Source organism: Gopherus evgoodei, chromosome 9 (assembly GCF_007399415.2).
Source record: "Gopherus evgoodei ecotype Sinaloan lineage chromosome 9, rGopEvg1_v1.p, whole genome shotgun sequence".
Lineage (NCBI taxonomy): Eukaryota > Metazoa > Chordata > Testudines > Testudinidae > Gopherus > Gopherus evgoodei.
In genome coordinates, this window is record NC_044330.1 from 49,372,109 (window position 1) to 49,395,221 (window position 23,113).

Consider the following 23,113-nt stretch of genomic DNA (forward strand, 5'->3'; position numbering starts at 1 on the left):
AAACATGCCTTATCCATTGAATCTTCCAACAAATTTTTAGGTTTCTACAGGGAAGACCCTGTTAAATAAAAGAGGACGGTTAAAGAAATTAGTGAGTGTAGGGGAGCAGGTGCTTCACAGAAAATATATCCACTGGAGAGAAATCAGTCCTGGGAAGAATTTTGTATGCATGGACCGCTCTCCCACATCCACCTCCCCAAATCTGCTAGGCCTGGGCTGCTCCAGGAAAATCTAGACCTATCTTTCAGCAAGTGCCATTATCACCAATTAAGCATGAATGTAGATTGGGTTCAAGCATTTTTATCACAGTCATAAAACCTATTCTGCAAAAAGGTGGATACAAACCTGAGTCCTATGTACACAAGTACAGCTGCATTGCTACTGGAGGAAATCGCCCTAATGCAGATGCTTTGTGGAGGAGAGGATAACAAATCAACAATATCAAATCTTCCAAGTTATTCCTTCCTGGCCTTCCTGGTGCATTTGATCCTTTCTGGTGTCTCAAAATAAGTGACTCTGGGCAGGGACTATTTCATTTAGTGAGTTGCAGAGCACTGAACTGATATGAAGTAAACAAGACAGGTAATAAGGGATGGTTAAAAATGAGTCTAATCTTAATTTTTTTAGTAATGAACAGGGAACAGTAGCAACGATCAAGTCACAAATAGGCCCAGCGTCACTGTAAACCACTACACTAGTACTTAACATGGTTATAGAAATTACAGATATGTTAACATGATTAGTTCTCAGGCAATGATCAAAATTACAATAAGGTCAGCATGAATCTAATAGGATGCTACTAAACCAACCAGCCAAATGTCCTTCAAAGTAGAGTGACTCCCATAAAAACAAAAATAAAATGGCTGGAATGACTGATTTCCCCTCAGGTCTACATTTCTAGACCATACGTGGGCCCAATCTACCACTCCCATTCCTGCGTGTAGTTCTGCCCTTTGACTCTTCCCCAGGATGTTTTTGTGAAGGAAGAACAGCACTAGTTGCTAAAAACAAGAGCTGCAGTTCCAGGGAACAAATCCTCATACTCTCCATGGATGCCTGTATCCGGTGGATGCCTGTACATAGCTTGGGGTTCCCACAAGAGACAAGGCTGAAACCTTATATGATGTGACACTCTTAAATGTCCATTGTTCAAACTTTCCCAGCCTCCCCTGACTCCTTGCTCCATTGGAGTGACCTGCTCTGGGAGCTGTACCGCTGTCAAGATGCTTCCTTTGGAGTAACTGTCACTCAGGATTGGGATTTTGGAACTCGAGAAAAAATTGTTTGTGCAGGGGGATCTTTCCATCCACCCACCCCATGTGTTTGTCCTTATGTCCTTCCTCTTCTCCAAAAGAGTATTAAGGTATTTAATACCTTGCCTCCTAGATTAAGTACCAAAGTGACACTGCAGAAGGTTAACTGGGAACCTTGTTCTTGCATTTGTCATTGTTGTCTTGTCTCTTCTTCATCTGAAAACTTGTGCTTAATTTCTCAGCTAGAAGACTTTTATAATGATAAAGAGAGAGAGAGACTCTCAAAAATAGAATGCCCCAGTCCTTTCAACACCAGACCAGAGGATAGTAATGTGAACAAAGTGGTAATCTTGTTTCTTCCCTCTAGGGTTCCTCCCAGGATGCCATCTGCCATGTTGCAGTCACTGTGGAGACAAGAAAAGACACTAGTCCCTCAGCTTATCTACTGCTGCTTCTGTATACTGGATAATTTACCAGAGACATGAGCAGACATAGCACATCTTGTGTTCCCTTTCTTGTCCCATACCCATGTTTCTCCCCCTCACTTCATCCTCTTCCCCACTTTCTGTGATCTGTCCACTTGCCTTTCCAGTCCCTCTTGTTAACACAAAAACTTCACTAAGTCCCCTCTTTATTTTAATAAAGGGCAAAACTCAAAGGATGGTCCAATTAAATAAATGCTCTTAGATGGAGCTTTATTTATTATTTCAAGTGGCAGCTTGATGTGTATTTCTGGACAACAGCACTGCCTAGATTGGTAAGTATTTTCAACTGATCAGTACCTTGACCCCTTTTTTATTAATCTAGCAAAGCAAACTTACCCTTGAACCATTCACAGGCCAAGTTTTGATCTTCTAGAGTAAAGCAATTTGCGTTAGGTGAGCACTAAAGCAACTGAAGTTTTTGCCCAGCATACCTGATTCAAACAGTGTGAAAGTAATTACAGCATTATGTGAAAATAATACACCTTCTCCTCTATCCCTCCAACTCCACAAGCAACATACCGGTGTGGCTGTCCTACCAACTGTCCCCTCTTCGGTTCGATGCTTTCCCTGATGAGGGAGGTCTGAATTCTCCCGGTAGTCTCGGCCCTTGGTAGTCTGCATGTCTAGAACTGCCCGGCTCTTTGTAGGAAGAGGTGGTTTGCTGAACTGTCCCTGACTGCTTGGACCTACTTCAGACCTTGAGGGTTTGACTGGTTTTTCAGTGGTGCTGGGTTTTCTAAGGAGGCAGTTGGCTTCTGCTTGCCCTGAGCCTTTTCACTTATAGTTTTTTCCTCAGATTGGCTGGAGCAGGTGTAGGACCGGAATCTGGGCGTGGGGATCAGGAAAGGAGGGGATGGCTGCTTGTTGGAAGACTTGCTGCTGTCGGCATCATGCGGCTTAGTGAGAAGGGCGCCATGATTCAGAATAAGTTGGTGCTCCTTTCGCAAGACTGGGGTGTAGTCCTGTTCCTTCTTGGATGGCACCTTCCCCTTAGAGCTCATGGCGCCGTACAGTGGGTTGTCAAACATCTCAGGCTTCTGCTGAATTTCCTCTTGAAGCAAAGACTCCACCACACCTTTTCCCATGTCAGCTGGCCTACAACCAGAAAGGCAATATGAAAATGACAGGTGTAATTAGGAGTGGTCACTAAAGAAAGGAGAGGGAATAGAAAAATGACCATGAGAGAATGATGCTGACTGTGCAGAGGGGGAAAGGAGGTGCAAGGAGATAACAGAATACCAGTCAAACCAATGGGGACAGAAGAGAATGGTGCAGGTTTTTTGCTTTGTATAAGCTTTATTGATAGGAGAGCTGAGGATGGGTAGGCATGGTGCTGGGCAAACTCCCCCCAGAGCTCAGTCCTGACAAAACATGGTTTCTTTTTAAACAGAGATTAGCAACGGAGCCCAATTGTGCCAAGTGCTGTGATAGTTTTGAGAAGAGCACAAATCTGATTGAATTATGGTGGAGGGGATTGGAATGGAGGTCTCTAGAATGTTAGCATAAGAACTCCTACCACACCAATGTCACAGTTAGGCCATTACAACCAATCTCCTACTGCTACCAATGCCAGGTGGTTCAGAGGAAGGAATAAAGCATCCCTCGAAGCACCTAGCTGCACAGTATCTAATAACTGTGTGTTGCAGGGGTAAGAGGGTTGCTTTGTGTTCAGTGGAGCCTGCAACCCCTTGAATTAAAACTAATAGAAACCTCACGCCTGACTGAGAGTTGCTGTAGAAAGGGATGGGTCAGGTTCTGTGGGTGCTGTGCTGGTGAGGTTTTCACCAGGTGATCACATGACAGCTTGAGCACTCAAAGGGCAACTCTGCTCTTGTTGGACAGAGTGAAACGGGGATGAATGGCACATCTTCAAGGGAGTTTGCGAATGACCTCCGTTCCTCTCTCCGGATGCCTTCCTTGGACAGTGTGAAGTAGCATTCTCTGCAGGGCAGCGGAGCGGTGGAGAAAGACAAGGGAAGAAGCAATAAGGAGTTTTCCACAGAAGAGGGGGCCAGTGCTTGGGATGGAGGCTCCTGTTAACTCCATTTTTGTAGAGTGGCAAAGGGTTTACTAGGAAACTACACTCCAGTCCCAGATAAAAACCCATCACAATGGCTCCATTAGAAGAAATGGAACGAGGACGGGGATTACATGGGTGTGGTGTAACCTAATCACTGAGAAGCTTGGCAAACAAGGGATATATATGATGATGGATTTAAATTCTGCATCAAGGTTGGTGATTACTCCGACACCTGGGCACTAAATTCTGAAACAAACTAGAATTTGCTGAGCTGCACAGAAGTGCAGCCGAAAGCACGGTATGCAATGTGAGGGTGCGCTCCTTCTGCCAGATGGGGGGGGCTGTCCTACACTCTCCCCTTCGCTTCTGGGTGGCTAGGGGGAGTTCTCCACCCTTTCTTTCCCCTCTCCTCACAATTGAGGTTGGGAAGGAATTACCCACGGAGCTTTGACTTTGGGCTGTAGCACAGGCCTGAGGAGTTGTACTAGTTTCCCTTAGCATGTGCAGAGCCAGCACCCATCTCACTCATCTTCTCTTTCTGCCTCTAAAGGTCAAGGGCCAATGGAGTAACTCACTGCACCTCCAGCCCACCACACAGATAACAAAACCGTGACTGTGCTGGGGTGGGGAATGGGGGAGACCAGCACAGCGCCAGTGCCAGGGCAAAGACTCACACATACTCTTGACTCCTGGGGCCAGAACTTCGGTTTGTCATAGGCTGAATGGATGGTTTTGGAGACAGGGGGGACTGGGAGGAAGACGTGGAGGTAGACTCCTGGTGTCCCATCACAGGGACGTTCTCTTTAGGCTGCTGGTCATAGGTCCAGAAGGCAGATGGCTGGTCTGATGAAGGGCTCTGCTTAAGCTGGCCAGGTGCAGAGAATTGCTGAGAGAAAGAGACCACCCCCATATAGTTGGGATTGCTGATGTCCGTGGGGGTGGAGCTGCTGAAAAAGGGAATGATCAGACTCACACTTTCTCTACACTGTTCCCTGCCAAAAGCTCTCATGAACAGACAGCTACTAAGGAAAGAGCCTAATGCCCACTGACTGGGACCCATTTTTTTTTTTTTTTTAGGAGAAAAAGATAATGTGGGAGGCTTGTTGGCTGCTCCCTCCTCAGGACCTTTGCAGAGGGGGCTGCCAGGTCAGGGTCACCACTCACCCTCAGTAGGTTCCTGTGGTGTGAAGTAGTTCATGCACTGCTCTGTAGCTGCTTATAGGGCCCAGAAGCCTTTCCAAAGGCTTCTGGGCCCTGTAGTTCAATGAGCAGATCATAATGCTGCATAGCAGTGTGCAGGCTAATGCGTGCTACTGCATTCAGAGCACAGAAATCTGGCCTCTCTCTATGGACTGGGAGGGGAAGGCAGCCAACTGCCTAGACAGAAAATGGGTCCTATGAAATGTATAAACTGAAGCAGTAAGACCTCCTTCCTTGGAGTCAGTCTGAAGCATCCGGTGCCTCACTGGGAAAGGCTGGCAGTATGAGTTCAGCTCCCACACCCAAGCCGGCAGAGTTAAAGTAGCGAGGTTACCGTAACATGTCATCCTTGCCCTGTGCGTCTGGAGGAGAGGAAGCATTTCCCCGAAAGCGAGCAACAGCTGCTGCTTCTTTAGCCATCAAGTGAGTAGATTTTGATTTTCTGTTGGAGGGAAAGGGCCCTTTTTAGGACAGGGACAGGACACAGCCTAACAAATCCATTGTCATGTACTGCCTTGTCAGACAGTTTATTCCTGGTTCCACTCTCCTGTGCACAGAAGCCTATCATCATCCCATTCCTTTACTTGGAAAGACAAGGAGGGAGATCTTGACTCTGCAGCTATTACCAGCAAAACCGAGAAGACTGGTAGTTGTAAGGGGGGCACAGGGGCAGCTGTCCAGCTCCTACCAGATCTGTTTTGTAATACACTCACAACCTCCAGTGAGAGCCACTGCTACACTCAGCTCTGAACTGCAGGCTGACTGCTTCTGGGGGTCTGAATGATCCGTTGGCTCTTTACCTGATAGATTGCTCCCACTCTTTGGTGGGATCCAGGCTGCTGATGCCCTTTGGTTTCTGCCCAGCAGTCTCATCCCGTTCAATCTTCAAAAATCTGGAGGCAAAGAAGAGGCATGAAAGAGCACTTGAGTGGGTCACAGTCTCATCTTACAACTTCAAATCTCAGGACTCTGAGCTATGCTGCGTTAATGCCTGTATCTAGCTAGATGTCTTAGCCTATCAGAATATCAGTGCATAGACAGAACAAGGAAGGAAGGAGGTCTTCCAAAAGAAAGCCGTGCTGTCTTATCCAATCAGGATCAGATAGCCAAGACATACATCTTAGATTTTAAATAGTGCAGCTATTATTACTGTAACGCCATCAATGCACATCATGCTTTACTGACAAGTAGAAGACAAAAGTGCCCGCCTCAAAACACTTGCAACCAAAGGCCTTGATCCTAGACACACTTATGTATCTGCATAATTTTACTCACAGTGATAATTCCAGTGAATTTAGCAGGACTCTTGATGTGTAAAATGGAGCATCTACATACATGTGTACTACCCCGGAAGGGTACTGGGAGAATTAAACAATGTTTGTAAAGGGCTTTCAAAATGTAAAATCCTACAGCAGCAGGTGTTTGAGGATGATGAATGTTTAGCAGCATCTCTTTTCTCCAATGGCTGGCTTGAGCATACTACTATTGTCACACAATAAAATAGTTGAGTCTTTGTGGCTGCTGATACCTACTTTGTTATTATGGTTTCAAATCATGAGCCTGCATATTAGTTTCTCTTGAGCAGACAGCAACGGTAATTCATTCCTAGGAATGGAATTTAATATTTTTCTATCCTCTTTAGAGACTGCAGTAGCCACACTCTGGGCATAGCAGGTGTCCAGCTGAGCTGCACTACAGACATTCAAAGCGCAGTTTTTATTACTAACAACAATATGTGGTAACTTGTGTGTACTGAAGCATGCTGCCGTGGGATTAAAAGAACAATACCCAGCAAGCTAGAAAAGGAGGCTCATTTTCCTTTAGTTGAGCAACTGCAGTTTGAGAGTCCTTAGTGCCCTTTTCCATGTACCTACAGCTGTCTGGACCAGAGGCAAATCTATCTCCCTGTTATACAGCCATCACAAGTGGAAAACAGTAATATAATTCAACAAAGTCTACATTAGTGAGAGACAGGTAGAGGGCTCCCTCAGTCTGTTAATTCACATGCAGAAGGAAAAGGAGGACCTGAATGTGACGGCTGTGTTTTTCTGGAATTGCTCAAGTACGGCCCACACAAAGAGAATGATCATCTTTGGATCCCAAGGGCCACCATCGAAAGCTAATGGCTGTTACGAACTAAAAAATGCTGCTAAAATAAGCTCCAGTTCTTTGACAGGAATCAGATCAGGCCCTTCTGGATAAGATCACAGTAATCTGGAGTGAGCCCTCCAAGGACCAGGCTCTTACCATACAGTTTCTCTCTCTGCTTTCCTTGCGATGTCTGTAACTTGATTTCACCGTGGAAGACCCCTGTTCTCTCACCATGGTGCGTTAGCACAGTATGGAAGGGGACTAGCGATTCTGTAGCTTCTATCCTCAGGGCAATGCAGCCCTCACCTAGAAGATAGGGAGGAAGCCTGGAGATGAGAAATGACTAGCATCGTCTCTCTCTGTCACTTCAGTCATCTATTATCTCTGTACATACTGAATAAAGGGAGCTTCAAATGTGACTGGAAAGAGAATCTTTGCTTTAAATCACAATATGGGTTGTGTGATATCTGCAAACTCAGGGGAGTAAGGAGCATTCACTTCCCTTTTTCAGGCACTCAGTATGGATTTGTACAGGATACTTCAGACACCATTAATGACTTTGGCTCTCTGAGCTTCCATTATTGTTCAGAACAGTTTGTGACCCTTGTCTGAAGTAAGTGGATGCCAACAGAGTGGCCCTCTCCAAGTCAGGACTGCAGTCCTTTCTTTGGCTGAGCAGAGTATGATAGTGAATTTGGCTGAGCATTGATAGTGAATTTCTCTCTTGCCCTGGAAAAAGTGGTCTCTTATCCATCAGATATGGAGTATGCAAGTGAAGCAGTATTTACAAGTCCTGGACAAACCGAATATGACAGAGAATGAGCTCGGCTCTAATCTCAGCAGGGCACATTTCCTTTAAATCCCTTCATTTTCAGGCTGATCCAGTCTGCACAGATGATGTCTATAGTGCTTAGTCTTTTAAGCCACATTAGCACAGAATGGTGCACACGGTCTGCATGTCATATGTATTAAGCTCTACATCAGAATACAAAGCACTGTTACACCTTCAGGCTGTAATAATTACTGCCGTTCTCTCCCACTCTTCTGGTGATTTGGAACAATCTAAGGAGAGCTTGACTCATACCCTGCATTAGAGCTAGGCACTTACCATACGATTCATCACTGTCTGAAGACTTAATGCTGATCAGGATGTGCTGGTCCAGCAGGTACTCTGGGTCTGAAATAATCGGAGTCAGCTGCAAGGACAAGCCCACAGGGGTCAATACAGTGGAGAGGAAAGCACACAGAAATAAAGTTCTCTCTTTGTACCTGGGCCCAGACTGAGCAAGGTTCAACCAGACAGGGCCCTGAGGATTTCTACCAATTTAATGCACAACCCAGCTCTCTTCAATGATGTTTGAAGATGTAAGATCGAACATGATCCATTTCTAAAATACCTCCTTCCCATTCCCAGCTGGGAGGCTGCACATCAGACATTTACACACAGCACCACTGCAGTACTTTCTTTTAACTGAAAATTCCCAGGCAGAAGTGATTTGGAGCCTAATTTCAATCTGCTCCACACTTTGTGGCTATCACTCTGTTTACTTACTTTAAGCTCATGGGGGTTGCCCTGCAGGGCCCTGCAGAGCATTCCCCAAACTACCTGGCCAGGCCAGCCTTTCCGAACCCAACAGTTCTCCTCTTGGATTATCCATAGGGGTAGTTAAAGGCTCAGTCTTGCCCAGCCCAAGAGTGCCACAGCTGCAGTTTCTACAGCCAGTGCAGGGAATAGAAGAACAGCAACTAGCCCAATAACTGAATTTGGGTCTCTGACAATAGCACAGAATACTAGTGCTAGCCTGTTCATGGTCCTTTTAACATAAGCTTGCCCTCTGGTTTAGAAACAGGTAAATATTTTCTACTATATGCACCTTATTTTTTTTAAGAGGCCATTTCCTCCCTGTGTTGGTAAAAGTTTCTTCTTGGAAGAGTGGGGCATTTAACCTGCGCTGAATAAAGCACTTTCCCAATCTGAATGCCTGGGCCTTTTTCAAGGATACCAAGAGCCATCCCTGACTTGCAGGACAAAGAAAACATGGAAACTGTTAATCTTCATGCTGCTTTTCAAAATGGAGCTTAGCACTTGAAACCAATTTTTATTCGGAGAAAAGGTTTGGTTGCTGTTTATCAAACATGCAGACAGGATTTCTCTGAAATGGGTGTGAAAAAATATTTTCCACTTACCTTAGGAAGTGCCTCAATGAACTTCACCACGAGTTCCCCTTCATTCCCATCCTCATTTTCCCCTTCATGGCTTTTTACAAAGCCTGCAAAGAGTGATGCAAAAGGAGATCATTGGCCAGGTGAGAAAGAGACCCCCCTCACAGCAAGAACTCAGTAGCAAAGATGCCTTCAGATGCTGGATCCCAAAAGGACCTGCTCTGATTTTTTTCTCTTTGGGCACAAGATTTTGAAAGCTCTGGGTTGCTCGAGGGCTGGACCTTGAAGGAATGCTTCCCTAGTAAATTTGCAAATGACCTTACTGTGTAATCATTAAGTGATTTTGTTTTACAGTCAAACTTGGCATTAAAAGACTCAGTACAGGCATGGACAGGAGGGTAAGAACATGACAGCTCTTCCCACGCCACTCAAGATAGCACACTTTTGAAATTCTAATTTAAGCCTGGTAATACACTGTTTCCATAGAAATTTATGCAAATTTTGATGCAGCCAAAAAATAATCATCTTTTCTGGAACTGTCTTTGACACAGCTCTCTGACATGAGCATAATGTAATGAAGCGTACAGCACAGGCATGCTGTCCCACTTACAGGATTGGCCCGGTAATGGAGAATAAGCTAACAAACACAGCATGGGCGTGTGGTCTCACATTACATATTCAGCTGAGACTATAGCTCTTTAGCTGTGGAATACAGGATACAATTTTCAGCACTGAAATGCAGAACTATTCACAGAATCATCTCAGTGGAGTTCCTTTCACTTTCATTTGATTCTCTGATTTATTCTATTGAAACCATAGGAACCAATTAATTAATTAATTATTACTGAGAGTAGCACAAATATTAATCCCTTTATTTTGAAAGCACACAATTACTTACAGCAGCATGATAGGAAATGTAATCAATAGAGTGTTCGCTAAGCAAAGATTTTCCTATCTGACAAGCGAGAACACCAAAGTTCTCTCCTTAAAAGAGATGAGCAGATTTTCAAATAAGACTAAAGAAAGAGCACAAGGAAGATCCTTGTCGATAACACATTATTACAACTAAATGGCTGCATTGCTCAGATTTTGTCAGTAACAATATAGAGCAACATACAAATCACAACATACCTGTAACATCCCTCACCCCCTCTTTGCAGTCACACAAATAACTTACACGGCCCATTTATTTTGATGAAAGTGAGAGGAAGGGAGTTGATCAAAATAAGCAGAGAACTTTGAAGGAACAGAGGAGGAGATAGTGACATTACTTTCTAAGCAGCTGGAGTAGAACTCAATGTAGAATTTGGTCTGGGACTTGGTCTTCAGAGTGGCACAGCAGCTCAGGGAATTCTATCTGCCCCTGGGACTCTGTGTACTGGAATCTAGAAAAGGAGGGACACCCTTTGTTCCAAAAGGAACACTGAAGATTGCACATTTTCAACAAGACTCTCTCGAGCCAAGTTTCTTGTACAATGTATGCAACACATTTATATGGATCTACATATTTCTTGCATGCCCTCCCTTACTAACCATTCTTTGGAGACAAACTGGGAGGTACCCCACTTCAAATGTAGCAAAGCCCGGACTGTGGTCACTGGTCATGATGTCACTGGTGCAGCCTGCCAATGAGAGAAGAAAGGCAGTTAATGCCACGGGTTTCTGTTCTGACCCAAGAGATGACTGTAATATAATCGTCATTCAGTAGCTTTCCAGAAAACATAATTGTGTCCACTGGTTGTAACTGTCTCTTCTAATCTATCATATTTCTAATCTCCTCATCTTGGAATCTAGGCATCAAACACAGTTATGTAAACCAGTGGTGTGCAAACTGGGAGGGGGGGCACAAGAAGGTTCTCTTGGGGAGCATGAAGAAATTGGGATCCTGCAGGTTCTGCAGCACCTGCTGCCATAATAGTAGGAGAAAGGATAAAAATAGAGTGGGTATTGCGGGAGCGAGACAGGAGTGGGATTAAAAAAAAATGTTCTCACTGCATTGCAAACAACATTAATATCCAGCCAGCAGCTACTGCTCTCCAGCTGCTCAGCTCCTGAAGGCAGCGCTGCCACCACCACCAGCAGGGCAGAAGTAAGTAGGGCAATGCTAGTCAGTATTGTCCTGATTAAATTTGTGTTATATGATTTCCCTCCATGATGTTATTAACACGTTCCAAACTCCACAGCCCTGCCCAAACGGAGGTTGGCAACATGGCTCTCCTAGACAAAGGAATGTGTGCTTGCCTTAATTTGCATTTAAGCAGTAAAACAGAGTCATCAAGTGGGGATGGAAATAAAGAAAGCTCAAACAGGTGAGAAAAAGCCAGCAGGGAATATCTTTTTACATAGATTCCGTCTCCTAGTTCCCAGCTGGAAATGTTTTTCAAGAGGGGGACTAAAAACTATAAAAAGGAGGGGCAAATACCCCAAGGGACCACTCTCTCTCCTCCTGCCATTGCATTCACTGCACCCGACATGGCAAGGGAAGCATTCGTTGGACTCTAGGAGAGTGGTCCTAACCTACAAGATTTGGTCAGTAAGACTGTAGTGAGAAACATTGCTTGATCTGATTAGTTTATGTTAGGCATTAGTAAATGTTTTATCTTTATTTTTCTTGTAACCATTTCTAACTTTTATTGCTTCATTACTTCTACTCTCTTAAAATCTCTCTTCATAGTTATAGATGTATTTTACTGTTTTCTCTAATCTAGTGTGTTTAAATTGAAGTGTCTGAATAACTATTTGAGATAATGAGCTGGGATACTTTAAGGAATAATGGACTTACAATATTTGTATTGTCCAGGAGTCGATTGTGTAGTGCAGGACATACATCTCTTGGGGGAATTCTGGGACTGGGGGTATGCTGGGGTATAACCTGCAGTATAAGCAAGGCTGGTGAGTGCCAGAGTGTAACCTCTGGGGTGGCTGGCAGGCTGGCAGCGACACACGGATACTAAGGGTGTAGCTTGCATGCTGGAAAGCTGTTGTGAGTGGCCCAGGTGAGAGCTAGTTCATCAAGGCATTGTAGGCACCCAAAGTTGCAGGGCAGAAGTGACACAGCTACTCATTAGTCTGATTGTACCCTGGTATGTTCACAGTATCCCTGGCTCATCTTTGCAATATAAGCAGCACACCTGAAGAGCAAATCTAATGAGGAAGAAAATGGTGTAGGAACACAGCTTTGTTATTTCCCATTAGAGAACAATTCATGGCAAGGTATTCTGAACTGTATGTACTACACTGTCTGTAGCTGAGGGATGTTGGCTTGAGTTCTTAGGTTACACTGACATCCAGCAAATTCAGCAGGGTGGAACACGAGGCACCCAGATGCCAATTTTCCCAAGTGACTTCATTTCTCAAAGCCACACACTGAATTATCTGCGTATAATTTGCCCTCATGTCACACCACCCCACTTTGTCAGATGATGTTTCCAAGCACGCCATCTTCTCACCTGCATGGAGGGTATATTAGCACTGTACTCAGATGGTTGGAGTTGGGTGTGATCAATGGACCCCAGTGCCCAATATCCAGGGGTTTTAAGGGCTCTTCGGGGATCCTTTCATTTTCTCCCAGACCACAGTGAACCTTGTTCTAGCCAAGAAAGGGTAAAGGTAGCTCTCTTGGAAGCCCATCAACCCCTGCTGTTAGCATCAGCTGAGGGAGGAATTCAAGAGCGATGTAAGGAATTCCCCTGCGCTGGTGCAAGGGATGCTGGAGTTGGGTCTACTGAGTGGAAATACAACATGCTGGCAGTAGACGCAGTACTGGCCTGGACTAGTTTTTAATGACTCTGTCACCTTTCATGAGTCTCCCAGATTAATCGCACTAGAGAGTGAACTCCTCTGCGGTCCACAGGACAGCCACAGCATGGAAGCAGCAACGCAGGCTTTCCCACAAGCTAGTGGGTCAGATTCTCAGCTGCTGCAAATCATCATCATTCCATTAACTTCACTGGAGTAAGGCTGATTTCCCAAGAGGAGATCTGGCCCTCTGTATTTTACCCAGGCTCTGGAAGCCCCACCTGTAGAGAAGAAAGGTAGTTTGGTCTCCAAGACCATTCACTGGGTAGATTGCTGGGATGGTCAGTTGGGATGGAATTTGCTCTGAAGTAGATGCCTAATCAAAGAACTGGATCAAGACCACCAACTCATTTCACACTGTATTCTATCCACTGGGCTTCTTTGCTGCAAACCGGCCCACTCAGACAGTGCCCATAACGGTCCTGGCATCAACAATTATGGAGATCTTGCTGGTACCAGGCTGGAAACCCTGACTTGTTACTGCCAAGAGATTAAGGGTGTAGAGTGGAATAAAATATAACATGGTTTCACAAAAGGTAGATTGGGCCAGACCAACTTGATCTCTTTCTTTGAGAAGATAACTGATTTTCCAGACAAAGAAAAGGCGGTAGATCTAATCTACCTGGATTCAGTAAAGCATGTTGATTACAGTTTCCACACTGGAAAAGATGGGGATTAATATGAGAATTCAAAGTTGGGTAAGGAACTGGTTAAAGGGAAGACTACAATGGGTCATGCTGAAAGGTGAACTGTCAGACTGGATGGAAGTTACTAGCCTTGGAACCAGTCCTTATTTAACATTTTCATTAATGACTAGGGCAAAAAAAGTGGGAGTGTGCTATAAATCTGCAGATGACAAAAAGCTGGGCGGTACTGCCAATACGAAGGCGGGCTGGAATATCATATAAGATTTAGATGACCTTGAAAACTGAGGAGTATAGAAAATGCCATGAAATTTAATAGTGCAAAATGCAAGGTCATGCACTTAGGACTAACAACATGAATTTTGGCTATAAGCTGAGAATGTATCAGGTTGGAGCAAAAGAGGATAAGAAAGACCTAGGTGTATAGTCAATCACAGTGAGTGGCTAGGAGTAACTAATGTGAAGTGACTATGAAAGGGCTAATGCAATCCTTGGATGCATCAGGCAGTATTTCCGTAGCGACAGGGACGTGTCATGACCATTATACAAGGCCCTAGTGTGACCTCACTGGAATACTGTGTGCATTTTCTGGTCTCCCATGTTTAAGAAGATGAATTCAAACTGGAACAAGTGCAGAGAAGGGCTACTAGGATGATGAGAGGAATGGAGACCTTCCTTATGAAAGGAGACTTAAGGAGCTTGGCTTGTTTAACCTAACAAATGAAGGCTGAGGATAGATATGATTACTCTCTATAATACACCAGGGAACAAACACCATGGAAGGATAGGAGTTATTTAAGTTAAGGGCCAATGTTGCCCAAGAACAAATGGGATATAAATTGGCCGTCAATAAGTTTAGGCTTGGAAGTAGATGAAGGTTTCTAACTATCAGAGGAGTGATGTTCTGGAACAGCCTTCCAAGGGGAGTAGTTGGGTCAAAAAAACATAACTTGTTTAAAACTGAGCTTGATAAATTTATTGAGGGGATGGTATGGGAGGTTGCCTACAATAGCATATAGCCCATCTGCAACTGTTGTAGCAAATATCTCCAACTGCTTGAGATGGAGAGGGCTCCAAGTTACCACAGAGAATTCCTTTCCCAGGGTCCGGCTGATGGGTCTCACACACAAGCTCACAGTCCTAACTATCGCCATATTGGGGGTCAGGAAGGAATATCCCTAGGTCTGATTGGCAGAGACCCTGAGAGTTTTTCCCCTTCCTCTGCAGTATGGGCATGGGGTCCATTTGCTGGTTTGAACTACAGTAAATGCTGGATTCTCTGTAACTTGAAGTCTTTATTGCGGAGTGGGCGGGTGAGGTTCTGTGGCCTGCAATGGACAGGAGGTTAGACTAGATGATCATGAGGGTATCCTTGTGGCCTTAAAGTCTATGAGCTAGATGGTGTCATAACAAAGCCTACAGTGTGTGCCATAAGCTGGAAAAGAGAATCAAGCCAAGGAAGGAGCATTTGTGCTGCAGCCATCTCAACTGTATTGTGCATATAAATGTATACAGACTTCAGTTTCCAGCCGTATACTGTGATAATCGGAGATGTAACTCCAAATTGCATGGTTTATTATCATGTCTTCCTGTTCTGAGAGCCTAGCAGTGCAAGGAGATCCTGCAGACACCCCTGTGAATCATTTCTGTTTCAGATCAATTGCTTGCTATCTACAATCTGTTATCTAACCCACCATAGGATTGACACACCACGTGCACCATGGGGTATGATTTCCAAAGCACTCGATCACACCAGGACTGCAAATTGAATTCATCTGCAACCAAAGGAGAACTGAGGTCAAGAAGAAGGGAAGGACAATTCTTCTTAAGAAGAGAGAGAAATCACTTGCCAAAGGGCGGTGTGCTTGTTCCAAATTATTGTTGTCCATTATTTGGCTCCTTTCAAAATATGACAAATTTTAATCCTAATTTGTGCAGGAAATGGAGAGCAATTTTTAGGTCACTTTTTCTCTGGATGCTATTTTTCCCTACACTAGCATATATTTTTTAATTGAGAGGATTATTATTTAGTTTACCACGTACCCCTGTTGCTTTCTGCTTGGTGTATGCATCTTCTCCCGGTAGTCCTTTCAAAACGATAAGTTGGAGCAAAAGTGATCTCTTCGTTCCTCTGGAACAGAGAGACAGCTGGTTATTGGTTCTGGCTCTAGGCCTGGTAAGATGCTCAGTAGCTCCCCCGTCCATCCTTGCAACATTGCCTGGCAGAAAGAGTCTTTGAGTGGCCACGAAATAGTTAAGAGAAGGGTAGAGTTAAGATAGAAGAGGACAGAATCTTACCAAATTGCAGAAACACCTTTTGGTCCTTTTTCTCCATGAGAAGCTGGTCCAAAACCCAGCAACTCTGGATACTGCTGTTGTTTGATCCTCTGGATAATATTCTCTGCTTCCTGGAAACAAGGAAATATCAGAGTTGGCAGGAATGCACTCCACCTTCTTACAAACACTCCCTTGCTAGTGGGCAGGCTATAACACGGGACACTTGTCCATCACACGATGAACGAACAAATAATGAATGTATACCTGATTCCCATCAGCACCAGGCATCCTACAGTATCAGCAAGTCTCATGCTCATCAGGGATCTACCAAGTATCTGAACCCTGTTCTGACTAGGTCTGGGCCATTATAGAACAAATTGAGGGGTAAAATGAATGAGCAGAAGGGTGTTCTCCTGGTCGTGGCATTCTCTCTTGTTGGCAGCAGGGTCGTGCTGTTTTGGCGAATGGTTGTCATTGGGGAGAATTGAGAATGATGGTATGTCATATGGCATCATTAGTAGGTCAATGGCTCATTAATCTCTGGAGAGGAGATATGGTGACAACTTCAGATCACTCCCAGTATCTCTCTGTCTTTTTGCAAGGGGCAGTTAGTTTGGGGCCCCTTCTCCCACCCTTTCCAGCTCTCTCTCTCTTTTCCATGGTCCCTCTAGATCAGAAGCTGACAACACCTTTAACACAATTAAAGCACCATCTGCCACTTTAGGAATTCTTGTATCTGTTTTTCTGAACAGCAAGGAATGAAGAAGGCCGCTAACCGATGTAGGTAATTCCACGCGGTAGTTCAAGTCTCCCAGCCAGAAGAGATGAGTAAAGCGTGAGTGATGTTAAATGGACTCAGTTTCTTATCTCCCAGTGTCAGGAAACGCAGAATGTTCATGTAGTTCTGGTTTCGCCTAACAAAACAAGCAAAGACTGCCTGTCATACTCTGTTGCCATCAGGGGGAAAGTAACTTAAAGGACTTACAGGTACTCCAGAGTCCTGTAGGGGAGGGGGGCCTCAACCGGAAGAGGCATGGCCTCATCGAAAGAGGTGGGCCTTTAAATCCCAGGGCTTTTAAATCAGGATTTAAAGGGCTCAGGGATTCAGCTGAAGCTAGGAGCCAGGCCCTTTAAATCACCTCCGAGCTGCCAGCTGCAGAGGCGCTTGGAGTCCTGGGGTTTGGTCAGGGGTGAAAGTAATTTATATTTCTTACCCATATGGTCCAATCGCAAGCAACCCAGCCTCTCCTACGTACTTCATGGATCCCTCCCATTGCATGACATATATAGAAAAAAATAAGCTTCTATTCCTACTACCAGTACTGTCTGTAATAAAACTTTACTATTGGAATAGTCTGAAAAAGTAAAAACTCACTGTCACATTTTTCTCCGGGTCTTCCCTCCTCCTCCAGCCAGGCTGTGGACACTAGGCTCCATGCTTTCTCCCTGCCTGGCACTGAGCAGCAGCTGCAGGGGACTTCCTCTAGCTTGCAGCAGGGAGCAGGGAGACTGGCTGAGGGAGGGAGAAGCCTGCCTCCTGCATAAGAAACAGTTTAAACTCAGCTGTTCCCTGCGCAGTTCAGTAACATTTCAAAGAGGATCTGCAAGCAGTTTGGACATCACAGCCTGATCCTCTGCTGGGGAGGGAATGGGATAGATTTGAATTTGGAAATTGTTCCTGATTTTGATTGTGTTTTTTGTGTATAGGAGATCCCTCATCCCGGGGGCAGAAAAGAACTGCCCCTGCCATGGTACACACACACACCCCCTCCTCCCCCCAACAACAACTGGGAGTGAAATTAACAGGATGCCAGAAACGGCTTCTACCCCGCAAGCTAGAGTCTAGAGGAGAACCCCTGCTGAGGGCAGTGGGGGGGGAGGAATGCAGAGCCTTGTCTGCAGCCTGGCTGAAGGAGGGGAGGGAGGAGAACGAGAACCAATGTGACAGCGAGTTTTCCCCTTCCAGCTGCTTTTATTAGCTCTGGATTTAAGCTGTGCAGCCAAATGCTTGTATTTGTTGTGTATATTAGTATTGGAGAGATCCCCTCATCCCGGGAGCAGAAAAAGGACTGGCCCCCGCCATGGCAAACACACCGTCCCCCTCGACCCGCTCCCCCAGCTACTGTGAGTGAAATTAATAAGGATGCCAGAAACCACTCCTAACCCCTGGGGCTGAACCACTCAGGGAACAGCTGAGTTTAAACTATTCTTATGAGCAGGGGGCAGGCTTCTCCCTCCCTCAGGCAGTCTTGTTTTCTTACCGGTCCTCCATACTGGCCCATACCCGCTTACTTTCACCTCTGGTTGTGCTAGGGGCTTGACAGAGACTGCTTGCTTTAGCATGCTGGAGCCAGTTAGGCTCAAAGTAACAGGAAACGATTAGGTTTTAGCCATCATTCTTTAGAGAACCCCACACTTCCATTTCACATAGACCCTGATGACAGCTACGGAGCCCCGAATGCTCAGGGATGCCCCGTGAGAGAATTTGAGCACTGGCAATTGAATAAGTTGTCAGTATTATGCATTACACTGCCCTTCCTTGGGAAAGGGAAACAAACTATAAAAAGAACCAGGACTGTGCTGCTTCAGCAATCAGAGAGCCATTGTCAGGTGAGGGAGAATGCCCCTGATGCAGGCACGCTAGGACAACACCACACTGCACCAGGAACCTCAGCAAGTCCTGGAGTAGGGGACAGGAGTGAACTTCGTAGCATAGGGGATTCTCAGGTGCTGCATGGTAGCCTGATGGAGGAGGCACAGTAATTTAGAGCAGCTCCTGACTGCTCCGTTTTGTGCTGGAGGCTGTTCTGTTCCCAGAGAAACCTAAAATCAAATGAGTGCAAAAGCTGCTCTAATGCCACCCCTGATCCCTCTGCAGGCTGTGCTTTCTGTGCTGTGCCTCCTGGTGGCCCAGCACAGATCTTAGCCATCATTTTTAAACAAAGCAAGAAATAAAAAGTTCTTGGCTAGATTCTGGCAGCCACTCCAGGCATCTGGGAATTTCCTTAATGGCAAGGGAAGCCCCAGCTGGCAGAGCTCCTGCACAGCAATTCTATGCCACCACCCTTGCTTGACCTAGACCTGAGGCAGGAGATGTTCCCTGGAGAGAGGCAGCATGACCACATCTCTCCATCCCAGCTACTCTTAGCTGCCCAAATGGCTTCTTCAGGCATCTCCAATTTACACTAGGGACTGGATAGGCCCCAGGGCTACAAGCCACAGTCCCGTGGCTGTTTGCACGGCACACTGCTTGGCCAGACCACAGGCTCCACCTCTTTCTATTGATAATGTAACAGCTTGGGGAAGGGGATTACCTACCAGAGATACATTTCTCTGCTCCACACTCGACCCCGTTGGGGAATCCTCTCCCACTGTTCCCTGCAACGCCTTCCGCTGGTAGGATTGGCCCCTGATGATACCATGAACAGACCTCCACTCTCCACCCTCCCAGCCCTCTCTCAGTGTACCTCGGCCCACAAAGGAGACAGTGCCTCCTTTGGCACTAGGGAGATATTTTCACTCTCCACATTGTGCTTGTGCAGAAAAACCTCCCAGTTTCTCTCCAGACTGCACAAATCATCAAGATGTTTCCATGACATACAGTGGCAGCTCCTCAGGCTAGGCCAGGTGGGCCATGCCTACACTGCTTTGGTAAGATACCTGGGATATCTCTCCACAGTTCTGAGAAAACCTTTCTATCTATTTCCTCTGCCCACTTGCAGATGCCAGCAGCTTCCACTTCTGGTAAAGCCAGGGTTACTGACCAAATGGTGATGCACTGACCAGTGTTCCCTCTAATCTTCCCAGAACAAATTTGTTATTGCACCAATATGGAGGTGATATCACACATAGCCCCATATTGGTGCAATAACAAAGTTCATGTGGCGGGATGGGACCAAGGGGTTCAGAGTGTGAGAGGGGGCTCAGGACTGGGGCAGAGGGCTGGGGTGTGGGAGGGTGAGGGCTCCGGCTAGGGGTATGGGCTCTGGGGTGGGGATGGGGATGAGGGGTTTGGATGTAGTGGGGCTCCCCAAGGCTATGGTGTGGAGAGAGGATTCTCCAGCTCTCTCTCCCTGTAGCAGCACCTGGGCTGGGGAGGAGAGATACCTCTCCCCCAGCTGTGGCAGGTCCAGGCCGGCTGGGTTGGGGAGGGGCACCTATCCCCTAGCCGCGGCAGGTCACGGTTGGGGCAGGGGAGGGGCACCTGTCCCCTGGCTGCGGCAGGTTTCTGGGTCGGGACTGGGGGAGGGGTGCTGCGGCAGGTCCAGGGCTTTTGGTAGAGGCATCTCTCCATGCCACAGCCCTGAGCGCCTTCGCGTGCTTAACAGACAGCTGTGTGGCTGTGCAGCGTAGAGGGAACTCAGGCACTGACTGGGGTACTCAGCAGCTTCTAGTCTGGTGAGCCAAGCTGCATTAACAGTGAACATATAATAGATTTTAAGGCTAGATGGGACCATGGTGATCTTTTAATGTGACCTCTTCCATAGCACAGGCCAGAGAAACGTTACCCAGCAATTCCTAACATAAGACAGCCAGACTGGGTCAGACCAATAGTCCATCTAGCCCAGTATCCTGTTTCTGACAGTGGTCAGTGCCACGTGCTCCAGAGGGAATGAACAGAACAGGGCAATTAGAGAGTGATCCATCCCATTTTGTGCAGTCCCAGCTTCTGGCAGTCATAGGTTAGGGACACCCAGAGCATGGTGTTGCATCCATGACCATCTTGGCTAATAGTCACTGATGGACCTATCCTCCATGAACTTCTCATTCTTTTTGAGCCAGTTATACTTTTAGCCTTCACAACATCCCCTGCCAATGAGTTCCACAGGTTGACTGTGGACATCAACACCTGCTCTTGAAAGGCAATGACATATTTCACCTGTGTTTCTTTTCACTTCCTGAAGTCAAATGGCTGTTAACAAACCCTAAGGAGGTTCCATTAAACATGAATGACACTCCCACAGCTCCTTTATTACCTGGGAAAAACAAGAAGTGAAAAATCAAGAAATCAATCCACCTCCAGGCTGAGCAGTAGAAAGATAATAAAGAACATAACACTTCTTAAGTGAACTGGGGATGGGGTGGAAGGGGAGGCAGACTTAATCAGTGCAGGAAGAATGATCATATATAGAACAATGTTCAGAGGAAGTTTTTTGAAGAAGGCAAAATAAACAAATTTTAAGAAAGCTAATTTAATTTCCATCTGCTATCCAGAAAGGGGGATCCCTCCAACTCAGGCTGAAGTCTTTAGTGGGAAAATTATAAGCCCAGGATTGAGTAGAAAGACATTTTTTCCCTCCCACAACCCACGCTCAGGGCAGGGGGCGGAAAGAGGAGGGATGGGGCTTGGATGAAGGGGTGGAGTGGGGGCAGGGCCTGGGACAGAACAGGGGGTCGAGAGGACGTCAGGGTGCCTATGGTTGGGATTTATATATGCCTAGTTGGGGAAGACGAGGGTCACTTCAGCATGCCCCAGAGTGATCCTGCTGAGAGAGAACTGTTCATTTCAAGAGTCCCCATGGGCACAGAGTGGATGACATTCTGATTAAATTGCTTCTGTCTCCTTACCCAGTGTGTTTGCAATTCCTGTCTTCACGTTGTCTGTGCAGATGTGGCTTATCCGGTTCTCATGTTCTGGCTTGGCCAGGACGACAATCCTGATGTTCCAGAGCGTATGGATTGCTATCTGTCAGGGGATGGGAAACTGATGGTTATATCATGGCACAGAGACACCAGACCATCTGGTCTGGCCAAGGCTTTCCCAGCTTACTCAGACTCACTGACTGAGATTTTTCTTTGAGCAATGGACTCATGTTCTTAGATTGCGTGGGTAGGGAGAACATGCACAATTCCTAGCATGCAGATATGCTCAAATTAATCCCTAACTCACCTTGGTTACACAAAAGACAACTTCATTTGTTCACAGGCAAATTCTAAGAGCCACTTAGGGGCCCCATACACAGTGACTTTTCAGATACGATTAAAACTATTCCTCACCCACACTGAAACTCAGGAGTGGTCAAACATGGTGTAACACAGTTTGGTCAGTCCTAAACTTTATAATAACCTGGAATAAAAGTGCCAGAGCCCACAGAGAGAGAGGCCAGAGCAGTCTCAAAAGATATGCCAATAATTTAAAAATGTTCTCCTCTAAGAGGGACATTCCCATGGCACAGTGGCCTAATTGCAGGTAAGTGTGATACTGTAGGGGAGGGGGTGGATCTGAGGCCAATATCCATCCTTCATGCCCCAGCTGGAAGGCACTAGGAATGCTGGGGCTGGCTCTGTGCTCAGACTCAGACTGCTCCCAACAATGCCTTCGCCATCTAGCTGATTCAAAAATAATGGAGTCCATAGACATGTTCGGTCCCCTCTCTGTCAGCAGGATGGTCCCACCAATGTGGCGCTTTGAAAACAGGAAGGCGTGGGCCTGGAGGCTGCTTATTCCTGTGTCTCTTCTAGCTACTAGGGGATTGTGCTATCCTCACTTTGCTCTGAGCTGACATGATTCCTCACCATTTTAAAGCTGATACTGGTGATTTCCTGCAAGGATTGTCTCAGAACTTCCAGCCATTCCTTCTCCCCTTGGGGTCCTCTTGGGTGCCAATGACATAAATGTCATGGGGGATATAGTCAGCGGATCATCCCGGGTCTTTCCCTGCCCCTTGGAGAGAAACCAGGATGTGATCTTCTTTGGAGGAGGAGCAGCACCTTTAGCAGCAAATCCAAAACCACAGTGAGTCAAAACACTTGCAGTCAAACCCTCGAGACTACACATAGCATGGGGATAAAAAGGCACACAAACCCACGGAACTATGCACATGTGCAGGTGGAGACAATGGACTTTATGCCCAAATGACGTACTATGGGCTTGGCAGAGGAAAGCCCTAGATGATGGAGTTTGTACTATGCCACCTCATTCCTGGGGAAAAAGGGGCATTGGCAGGAGCATCTCTGCGCTCTGACAATTCCCATCTGTTGGAGCTGCCAATGGAAGCCACTGGCAGCCAGCTGTTACTGGCTATTCGGCTCAAGGCTGGGACATTCCCAAACAGATCCAAGGCTGGGGAGCTGCAAGGGTGGCATAAAACTTCTCTTTGCTCCCAGCCGTCAGTTGCCCTGAGTTAATTGTGGCTGCATCTGAGGATCAGGACTTTGAGATTACTGGAATTAACCTATCAG

The 23,113-nt window shown here is 46.1% G+C and overlaps 1 protein-coding gene across 1 annotated transcript in view; it reads right to left on the reverse strand.

Annotated features, from left to right (window-relative positions):
* Positions 1 to 593: 593 nt before the first annotated feature.
* Positions 594 to 23,113, reverse strand: part of INPP5D (inositol polyphosphate-5-phosphatase D) — a 79,767-nt gene continuing 57,247 nt past the window's right edge. The window contains 25 exon segments of the mRNA XM_030574867.1: positions 594 to 1,657; positions 2,258 to 2,457; positions 2,460 to 2,833; positions 4,433 to 4,705; positions 5,293 to 5,400; positions 5,759 to 5,851; positions 7,211 to 7,355; positions 8,158 to 8,245; positions 9,237 to 9,319; positions 10,484 to 10,559; positions 10,561 to 10,597; positions 10,746 to 10,772; positions 10,774 to 10,834; positions 15,349 to 15,429; positions 15,691 to 15,725; positions 15,727 to 15,779; positions 15,948 to 16,001; positions 16,003 to 16,062; positions 16,708 to 16,766; positions 16,769 to 16,845; positions 20,811 to 20,907; positions 21,500 to 21,617; positions 22,448 to 22,518; positions 22,521 to 22,571; positions 22,574 to 22,642. Coding sequence (XP_030430727.1) covers positions 1,655 to 1,657; positions 2,258 to 2,457; positions 2,460 to 2,833; positions 4,433 to 4,705; positions 5,293 to 5,400; positions 5,759 to 5,851; positions 7,211 to 7,355; positions 8,158 to 8,245; positions 9,237 to 9,319; positions 10,484 to 10,559; positions 10,561 to 10,597; positions 10,746 to 10,772; positions 10,774 to 10,834; positions 15,349 to 15,429; positions 15,691 to 15,725; positions 15,727 to 15,779; positions 15,948 to 16,001; positions 16,003 to 16,062; positions 16,708 to 16,766; positions 16,769 to 16,845; positions 20,811 to 20,907; positions 21,500 to 21,617; positions 22,448 to 22,518; positions 22,521 to 22,571; positions 22,574 to 22,642 — 2,393 coding nt within the window. The 3' untranslated portion in view covers positions 594 to 1,654.